At 34.5% G+C, this 9,969-nt stretch overlaps 3 protein-coding genes and 1 long non-coding RNA gene across 4 annotated transcripts in view; 2 read left to right on the forward strand and 2 right to left on the reverse strand.

The window, feature by feature from the left end:
- LOC100179140 (protein FAM149B1) overlaps positions 1-2,270 on the reverse strand; it is a 13,303-nt gene extending 11,033 nt beyond the window's left edge. The window contains exons 1-4 of the mRNA XM_002129858.4: positions 2,083-2,270; positions 1,678-1,804; positions 881-980; positions 171-256 (exon numbers count right to left, since the gene is read on the reverse strand). Of these exons, the coding sequence (XP_002129894.1) occupies positions 171-256; positions 881-980; positions 1,678-1,804; positions 2,083-2,126 (357 nt within the window). The 5' untranslated portion in view covers positions 2,127-2,270. The remainder of the gene's footprint in view (positions 1-170; positions 257-880; positions 981-1,677; positions 1,805-2,082) is intronic.
- Positions 2,271-2,725: 455 nt separating this feature from the next.
- LOC101242517 lies at positions 2,726-4,886 on the forward strand. Its single transcript, XR_717546.3, has 4 exons — positions 2,726-2,995; positions 3,236-3,357; positions 3,696-4,014; positions 4,666-4,886. It is a non-coding gene; the product is annotated as an uncharacterized LOC101242517 (long non-coding RNA).
- A 532-nt stretch (positions 4,887-5,418) lies between these two features.
- Positions 5,419-6,683, reverse strand: LOC100187034 (40S ribosomal protein S24). Its single transcript, XM_002129774.5, has 2 exons — positions 6,569-6,683; positions 5,419-5,829 (listed from the first exon to the last, which is right to left on the reverse strand). Exons 1-2 carry the CDS (start codon positions 6,623-6,625, stop codon positions 5,488-5,490), a joined length of 399 nt encoding a protein of 132 aa, XP_002129810.1. The 5' UTR covers positions 6,626-6,683; the 3' UTR covers positions 5,419-5,487.
- A 710-nt stretch (positions 6,684-7,393) lies between these two features.
- On the forward strand, positions 7,394-8,311 carry LOC108950073. The gene is made up of 2 exons (XM_018814819.2): positions 7,394-7,665; positions 8,070-8,311. Exons 1-2 carry the CDS (start codon positions 7,416-7,418, stop codon positions 8,285-8,287), a joined length of 468 nt encoding a protein of 155 aa, XP_018670364.1. The 5' UTR covers positions 7,394-7,415; the 3' UTR covers positions 8,288-8,311.
- Positions 8,312-9,969: the final 1,658 nt, after the last annotated feature.

The raw sequence follows: 9,969 nt of genomic DNA on the forward strand, positions 1-9,969 counted from the left end.
AATTAGTATATAAAATGAATGAAACTTACGGAACAGTTTTACAAAAGCGAAGAGACAGGTAGAAACAGTAAAACAACACTTTTTAAAATATGTGTAAATAATAGCCTAATTGTAGCCCATAAAATATGGGACATAGTACAATACTTTACTATGCAGTGTATAAAACTCACATCGTCCCCCCATGAGTAGACAGAACTTCTCTCAGTTGTATTTCCGGTTGAGAAACTGTTGTCGGCTGACCAGTAGTTTGTAGAGTCTGATAATATGCATTATATATGGGTAAAATATGTGTAGCAAGAAAAATATACAGCAGTTGGTAAATTTAATGACATTGCAAGGGAATACAATGAAAACCATAGGGATCTGTTTTTAAAAGGGTATTATAGTAGGGTGGGAGAAGATGGGACACCGTTTTATTCTGTTTTCTCCTCCAATTTTCATTGTATTCCCTTGAACACGGAACATTCAAAGAATACACGGAACATTCAAAGAATTATAAAACTATATCCTCACAACTCCCATAGACTGTTGTTTATTGTTTAAAACAGGATCAGGATATTAGGTTATTATGTGCTAAAGGTGTCCAGTTTCCCCTACCCTACCCTATATGCTTTTGTTTGTTGAGTCCGATAATAGGCATTATAATTATATTGGTACAGCCATAGGTAAATACGTCAACCTAATTACATTGCAAAGAATATAATAAAAACCATAAGAATATATTTTGAAAAAGGTATTATATATAATATATGCTATTTCTGTCTGATAAACCCTGTACAGTCTTTACATGCACAGTTCAAAATATTTAATTTGAATTTTTAAGGTTATAGAAAAATGATGCAAAAAGTATAGAATTCTGTTAAAATGAAATTGTTATTACCTGAAGCTGTGATTGTAGCTTCACTGTGTGGGCTGTGGGGTGAAGAGGGGTGACCACGGTCCGAGCCGCCTGTTATGGTGGAATCATCGTCATCAGAATCCTGTAATATTTTATAATATAGGTTACAATGTAGTGGCGTGGTCATATATTCAGTATATGCATTGATTTAACCCTTTAGGAATGAGATTTATTTTAACAAGTTTTCTATTTTTGACCGAATGTTACATGTTGCTTTATAAATTTAGATGGAAAAGCTAAGAGCAACATAGAGAAAAAAAGAAATGGCTTTGATTAGACAGAATGATGGTAAAAGCTTGATTTTGGGGCCAATACTTAGCATATTCTTTAAAAAAATCACTGTTTTTAAACCAAGTTCACCAAAAACTTTTAAAGCAATTTGTTGATGGCCTTTTTAAACATTATATTGGTAGATAATTCTTTCCTGTTTCAAATAAAACCAACTAAACTGTAAGAACTATTACTAATTATAATAAGTGAATTTAACTAAACTCTTTATTGCAAAATTACCGGAATGTCGTTTTAAAAATCGGGTCACCATAGCTTTGTATAATAATATATAATATTCGTTTAGATATGCTGGTAGTACCACCTAAAAGCATCTATTTAGAAAAGATCTGGTGCTACAAAAATGTAACAGACAAAAACAAGTCCAACTAATTGTTAGGTCTCTTTATATATTTCGCCGAAATGGCACCGCTGGTCTCCTAATCAAATAAATCCAATTGTTTAGATTGAGGATGCATACCTATATATAAATGGCTAATGTATATGCGTACCATGATTATGTTTGAACTTGATGGGTTAAGATAATAAAGTCCATGTGAGGCAGGATGACCCATCACTGGTTCATCAACGGGTTCTACTCGAGGGTGATCCAATATACTTCCTCTGGAAATTCCTCTTCTGTGAATGAAAAACATTATCAAATTTGGGTTTATGTAAAATAAGTTGTATTGTGTTTTATAAGGATGAGGTATTTATGAAAAACCTAATTTAACAAGATTATTTTCAAATGTCTGGAATATGCTTCATCAGTGATCTGCTGTGTCCAGTGCTAATTTGGCTAAATATGTCCCACAACCCCCCAGTAAGACATAACTTAATGCCAAGTTTTTTTGTATTATAAGTCACCATAATTCTTTTTACATCTAAATGTGGTTTCCATTGCACAAAATACTTACATTTCCAGCACACTTGCTGGTTGACGAGTGAAGCGACCAGTCATGATGTGTTTAGTAAATGGTGATTTCTAATCTTGTATTAATATATCCCACTTGTTATAACAGTATATCCACTTTAATGTCTCTTTAGATCAATTTCTTGAAGCTCCATATTTATTAAAGTTTGACATTGGTGGTAGACAATACATACACCATCTGACAATACATATACCAAAAAAGTATGAATAAATCAAATATATACCTCTATGATTGTGTTTGTTATAGGCCTATAGCACAAATTTAGGTTTTAAAGTTGACTTATCTACTTTAGGCTAAACATATATTTCAAAACTAAATTTACAAAGTTAATATATTTTTTGGGAAATAAATATAAAACTCAATAGATCGCAGAATATTGCTAATGGTATGTAAAACTGAAGCGGTTTGTAAAGATTTCTTCGTGTAAAATTAACAAAACATTAATCGCTTCGGGTGCGTAACAACAACCAACCATAGCGCTTTCGGTATCTGTCCCAAAGTATACATTAATTTCAGTTGTCTGGTATGTAAAACGGGTACAAATTGTAAAAGTTAAATTAGTTATACTACTGAGTTGTAGTTAAATTTAAGCACTGTTAAAGTATAGAAAAGGTAGTAACATATTAGTATAAAAATAGTCACGTTACAGTAGCGGGCTAATGTTATCTCACACGCAGTGTTCAACATTGGCAAAATATACTAAAGTCAGAAGCGACTGTGGAAGGTATTTGTTTATGTCTTGTGTAGTGCGTATGTTCTATTGTAAAAATCCCCTTAACTTTTATCGTAATATACATACGAGGTCGTTATGGACGATGATATATTTGACGAAGAAGCTTCTGAAATGGAAGTAATCTCCCAAGAATGGAACCAAGTTTGCCAGTCACGTTTAAAGGTTCGTTTCGAATGTTCTCAATGCATTTTTACCATATGTTATTGTTAACTGCACTAGTGTACACGATTCGTGTCATACGTTGAAGACCTAAAGTAGATAAACCTTCCGTTATGCTGCACCATTATACAACACATGGATATAGAGACTTTATTTTTATATCACAGTGACAATAAATCTAACTTACATAAATAAATCTCTAAAAAAACCTTACCTTCACTTCTTCACATATACATGTTATAGAATGGATATGTGGAAGGAGCTACAATCGGCCAGCAAGAAACTATACAGAATGGATTTAACTCTGGTTTCAAGCAAGGGCTTCTTTCATGCTTTCTACTCTCAAAAATGAAAGGCATTTTAACGTAAGGACCTTGCCATAACTGTATACATTCACCTAACATAGGTACAAGTATATACCTTAAAAAAATAAAATGCATAAACAATTGATTAGCCGATCTTACAAACATGCGCTATACTAAACACTATACAGTGGAAATAAAAGCTAATAATATAAAGGTATAGACTTTTATCTTTTAAAATTTATGGGTACCCTGACTTGCCAAAAGTTAGGCGCCTATGGATACTTTGCACACAATAGGCTACATTGTATACATACCAAGTCAAATGGCCTTAAATTTAAGAATATGAAAATATATCTCGTTCATTTTACAATAATAATACATATAACTTTTATTTGCAGAGGCTTAATCGGCATATCAAGCTTAATACGTAAGGCAATCCTATTCCTGATGATATAATATAAGATGCACATGGTATCTTAGAGACAATATCAACACTAGAAACCGATTGTGTAGCAGAAGACTTTTTGTCTATGAGTTTAACAGGTGTTGTAACAGCAAATACTAAAAAAGAGCCGACGAGCTCTGCAGATGCTTTGGAAATGGACATTGATATTAATAGAAGTACTTCATGTAATAACTGTACGTGCAACAACAAAGCTGACAATGAACACGCTTATGAAAACCAGCAAGATACGTTTACTAATGTTACAACATCAGGTAATTTCAGGATTAAATCTATTTAAAATGAGCCTAAAACCAATTTGTGAAATTTGCCTTGCATCTTACCGTGTCAAAATAATTGCGGTCAAAGCTCAACCTAGCTTGGTAATTTACGGAATGGCCTTTTTAGATGACGCAATATCCTATGCAGCATTAAAAAATGTTAACATGTCAAATCTGTTTAACACTCCACAACTTTATTTTGTTGCACTGACCAGTGTAACCATTGGCATGATCAATTAAAGTTAAACTGTTGGAACTAGCTTTTTCCTAGGTTGTGGCAAAGTGGTTAGTTAGTGTACCCGCCCCCAACCCAGAGAGGTATTGGGTTCTAGGCTAGTCACTGCTAGCCTGCTACCATTGTTGGCGACTGGCGTATGTGTTCGTGACTAAGACACTTAACGGCTCCAACCCAGTGGTCACTAATTAGTTGTCCAAATTTTCAGCCACAAAGTAACATACATGGTAACTCATAAGCTAACACAAGAGTGTATAAACACCCTTGGTTATAATAACGACTGCCGTTTTCCGGACACGGAAGTTATGTTTAGTTTACTAATTTGCAATTTACAGCTTTACACACATGCCTAACTTCCTATTCTTTTTAAAATTTGTATTATTGCATAATTTAATAGTTTTTATTTACAGAGTTTCTTCTACCTAACCTGGAAGATACGACATTAGAAGACGCAAAGCTAATATTACTTAACTGCCCCCAAATCACCGAGGTTGTTAAAAGATGTAAAGCAGTTTTAAAAAGACTGAAATGGACAGATGTAATGATTGATCAATTGATTTAACTTATGTTTGTTTTGCGCTATTTAAAGAATAACCAACTAAATACACTTGGTATTAATTACTAGATCCTACGTACAATTCTATGAATTCTATCCATGCAAAACTTTCATCAGCCCAAAGGGGCCAACCAACGAAACATCAGAAGTATAGATAGACATGCTCCCAACAAAGTTTCAAAAATTTGATAGACTTTATTGGGTTTAAAAAAACTTCAGTGACACTTTTTGTTATAAGAAATCCTATGCACTGCCGCTCGGCCGATTTTTTACGCCCGCAGTTCCATTTGAGCATCTATTTATTTTTAATTTTTCATTGGCATGCCTCTTTAAAGGAATAATTTTCTTGACTTGCTAAGCTAGGATTATAACAGAACTAACCTGACTATATAAAATGTCCGGTACTGTAAACAAATAGAATGCAGATTTCACTGCATCATATTTGTTTACAAATGCTCCAAAATAAAACAAGCTATGTTGCCTGGCAAATATAAATTAAATATTGCCTGAGCAATTAAATTTACCTGTTTATGTAACAAGGGACTGTAACCTGTACTTTGTAATATGTTCTGACCTTCTAACAACCTGCAAAGAAACTACAGCAAAGTTTATAGAATGACCTGATTGTATTTACATCTACAAGCAAACCATCCCAATATACAGAAGCAGTAAAACTTTACTTCTTCTTTCCACTTCCAACCTTTGCCTTCGCAGTGCCTCGCACCTTCTTTTGTCGGTTCTTCCTTTCTTTCCTCTGCTTACGTGAGGGCTTCTTCTTAGCTTCTGCAAGCTTGTGACGAACAAGTCGATGAAGTGGCTCGTGCTTCTTGCAGTAATCCAGGTTGTCATAAATAAGAGAGAAGCCGGTTGTCTTTCCGCCTCCGAATTGAGTCTTGAACCCAAAAGCGATGACAACATCCGGAGTGGTCTTGTACATCTTCGCGAGCTGCTCACGGATCGCAGTTTTGCTCACAGTTGCTTTTCCTGGATGCAAGACATCCACAAGCATTTGCTTCCTCTGTAAAGTTTGGAAAATTTATTTATACATGTAATATTAAATTAGTAACATGTTTTAATAAATTAAAATTTTCAGACCGAAGATGTTTCTTATGTTTTCCTGATACCTGCTGTATATATATTTTTAACTCTTGGAGGTCTGCATTGAATATTATCTTGCGAAAATGCGAAATAGTGCTTTGTTAGTGTTATTATGATTTGCCACATTACATTGGTAGATTATATTAAAGGGTTCTTTTGATAGCAGACGTCGCAAACATGATGGACAGGAACTAAATATTGTGGACATAGCGAACATGCACCAATTAAAGGGACCGACATCACTCACATAATGGGCACAAGGCACATTATCTACGAGATAGGTAAACCGTTAATCCAACAGAAAATTATAACGTAATGTTTTAATCTGTTTAAATATATCGCATCTCTTTTGTGTAAAGAACAACTTAAGACCAAAATTATCTCTGGTCCGTAGTCACAGGAATATTCCTAAGCACCAAAAAGAAACCTATCAACAAAAAATAGCTATACTATTAACATGGAGTTATTACGCATTCAGAAAACTCAGATTTAAATTAGGCCCCGCAAAATATAAAAACGTTAATAACAATGCATTTTACAGGCATACTGAAATCAAAAATACCGATTGCTTTGCACGTCAGTTGAAAGCAACCATGAACGCTAATACGACAACTAATAAACGAAAATAAACATACATATACGTTTTGGATATTACTTACCTGAAGCAAGCGATTTGTCATAAACTTTCTGGTGCGAATGGTTACGGAACCCGACATCTTGAACGACAAACCAAAAAAGAAATTTTATGGAACAAACACCAGCGGCGTGGTAGCATCATAGAAACATTATACACAGTTAAATAGTTTTCGGGGTTTAATCTGTTCTCTTGATTCAATCGGAAAAAAAGAAAAATGCTGCGTTTTTTTATAAACGAGCCCATTTTCTGCTATTTTATAAGTATGTTGAGTTGTCCGTATGTTCAGTTATTCAACATAACATAAAAATCAGGTTGAATAAAAAACAAAACAAAAAGAAGGGCAACAAAACGACAGTCGCTACAGGTAAAAACTAATTGAATAAAAGTATATCAGGTGAAATCGAGACTGCTAGTGCTAAACTCACACTATTTAGTATAAGTTAAGCAATAGTGTGTTGTATTAATATAAAACAAATCAAGAAATGTCTACAATGCAATTAGAAGAAAGTGTGCGCTAAGTATTCGTTTGCACACATTTAACGCATTTAACAATACATTAAAAATGAATTAGGTATTGCCAATACAAAGCACCTATATATACAAACACGGAAATATGTACATTATGTAGTTGTAGCATAGGTATATAGAGGAAGTAAAAGGTGTTAGTTGGTTTCTTGGCAATTGAATGTACACCAACGCATAAGTCATCAAACAATAATAGAACACGCATTCCGAATGACTTCGTGCACGAATACGTTGTCATTGTCCAAACATTGCAATCCAGTTCCGGGTATTGCAATGTGGAAGCTCATACGTAGTTTCTGGTACCATCGAACCTATAGCATATACCAGGAACTTTTCCGTCGAAAATGAACGATTCAAATTATTGTACAATTGAACCGTTGTGTAAAGGATGTTGCTGCTGCAAGGCACGAGAAGTTAGTGAAGCAGAAAATGAGGCAATACTAAAGAAACTTAATGACATTCTCATAACCACTCGAAATACTGACACGAGGGCAAAGCTTATTGCAAACGCAACTATACGTCCGCAACAAAACATAGTTAGAAAAGCATTGCCAGATACGCCCAAGTCCGCCAAACCAAAGTTCAACAAGTTGGGTAAGTCAATATCGTTCTAAATACAAGAACTATGTTATTTAGAAGTTTTGAAATTTATAAGTTTTACAGCCAACTATAGGAGTCGTTTGCTGTTGTGTTGTGTATGCTTATCGTTAAATTGCGCAGAAATGGTAATTTAACATATAGGGTGGAGTAAAATGGGACACCTTTAGCACATAATATTTAAATATCTTAATCGTGTTTCAAACACTTAACAACGATCTATAGAAGTCGTGAGGATACGGTTTATAATTCTCTGAATGTTTTTTGTTTACTACCAAATAAAACGAAAAAATGGAATAAAAAGGTGTCTCACCCCTCCCCTTGCAGCCTGCTGTATCTTTAAGATGTGATGATTACGATTGGCAGTCATGCGTATATGTTTGAACCATATAATTTACCAGGAGCCATTCCACCGCCTCGGCCGCCCAAGTCGGCTCATACCTTGCAAACCTGTAAGAAGACCTTTTCTGTACCTGAATGCAAATTTTACGCGGAGCAATTGCAGTGTGTGTTCAATTTCCTTGAGGAATATGTGGTAGACGAATACACTGAACAGAACGAGAAGCGTCAATGCATGGGAGCGCTAAATAGCGTCATTGATGCACTGTCTGCTCAGTAGTGCTGCTGGACATTCAGTTATTTGTCCCGTTAGAATGTAGTTGATACTTTTTGTTAAAGGGCCTAAACACACCCCAAATGTACTTCGCTTTAATCGATAGAGTGTGTTTTTCTAATTCCAACGACACCTTACTTGTTTTAATCGGTTCTGTATAACCAAAGATATTCCAGCTCAAACACCGTGAAATTCAAAAAACTGATTTGAAAGTTGCGTGGCGAAAAAAATTGAGAAGTGTACTACCCACGTGACAAACACGTAACAAAATTGTTGAAGCGTGGCCGCTCTCATTCAGAAAGGCGAGAGGCAGTGTTTTCAGCGAAAAACTAGAGAACAAAAAAAACGCAAAAAAGCACAAAAAAAACGCAGGTTTCGCTTTTACGAATGAATCAGTCACGTGACTAGTACGTTTCTACGTCACAATCACGGAGCTCGTAGTAAAAAAAAGATAGCGCTAGAGATCACTGTTTGAGGACGAATATCTCCGCCTATACTGGACCAATTTTGATAAGCAAAAATTTTTTGGAATCAATAAAACGGTCGCTTTATGAATTTACCATAAAAAATAAAAGTGACGTGGGGTGTGTTTAGGCCCTTTAAATATAGTGTTAAATCGAAATGTTTATGTTTTTATGTCACTTTGTACATAATTCTTAATGCCCATGCCCCTTTTAAAAACTTTTTACAACCATACTGGCGAATAATAGTGACCAGAAATAATATGCTTGCCTTTCTTATGTTTATTCCGCCTCTGTTTGCTTATATTTATACAGGCCGCCTTAATTGAGATGTTCGGATTTTTAATACATATTATACCCAGCTGTCACAATGTTTGTTTTTATTTGCAAACCTGACGTTTCTTATAGGTTTCATTAATTGGTTTAAATTAAATATGCTATACTGTGTAGTAAGATGGGACACCTTTAGCACATACTATCCAAATACCCTGATCTTGTTTCACAACAGAACAATGAATGAATGAATGAAATTTATTTCGTCTCTTCGGTCACGATAGCGAAGAACAAGAGAGTTGACAAAAGCGAAAAGACAGGTAGTAACGGTAAAACAACAGTTGTTAAAACACGCTTATTGATAAAAAAAAAGAAGAAATATTGTTTTGGATAAAAGGCGTGACCGTTACACCCTACAGACGATACAATGTGAAAATTAAATACATAACATTTAATTAAACATATTAAAGTTCTAAAAAGTGTGCGTAAGGACACAACCCGTACAATTGGGGGAGTCGGCCTTAAAGAAGATTGATCCAAAGATTGGAGCATGATGAAAAAACAAAACCCCTAAAAAGAAATTCTACCAAAGTTTACAATAAACAGTTTCGAGTGCACACTTATGTAGGATTTAGAATCAAGTGCATTATATTAATGCACATAAATTAACAACAGACAGTGGGAATCGAGATGCGGTTTTATATTTCTGAATGTTCTTTATGTTTACTTAACCGAACGGAACGAGAAATTGAAATAAAAAGCTGTTCCAACCTCCGCCACCCTACTATAATAATTACTTAACATTAGTTTATGTTGGGTTTATTAACTTCTATAACAGCACGTTTTCTAACCAATGCTCATTGTATAAAAAAACACCGTTTACATGCGGTGGGTTATACAAAAATATAAGTTTTTTTACTAAAAAATGTCCGCAACAAAAAATGTTATGTCTTA

This window comes from Ciona intestinalis, chromosome 14 (genome assembly GCF_000224145.3).
Source record: "Ciona intestinalis chromosome 14, KH, whole genome shotgun sequence".
NCBI lineage: Eukaryota > Metazoa > Chordata > Ascidiacea > Phlebobranchia > Cionidae > Ciona > Ciona intestinalis.

What these genes read in the sequence shown, in the direction of transcription:
- LOC100187034 (XM_002129774.5), bottom strand. Translation starts at nt 6,625, where the DNA reads ATGTCGGGTTCCGTAACCATTCGCACCAGAAAGTTTATGACAAATCGC. An exon ending in TGACAAATCGCTTGCTTCAG is followed by an intron (nt 5,830 to 6,568) that starts GTAAGTAATATC and finishes CAAACTTTACAG; the next exon opens with AGGAAGCAAATGCTTGTGGA.
- LOC108950073 (XM_018814819.2), top strand. Translation starts at nt 7,416, where the DNA reads ATGAACGATTCAAATTATTGTACAATTGAACCGTTGTGTAAAGGATGT. An exon ending in ACCAAAGTTCAACAAGTTGG is followed by an intron (nt 7,666 to 8,069) that starts GTAAGTCAATAT and finishes ATAATTTACCAG; the next exon opens with GAGCCATTCCACCGCCTCGG.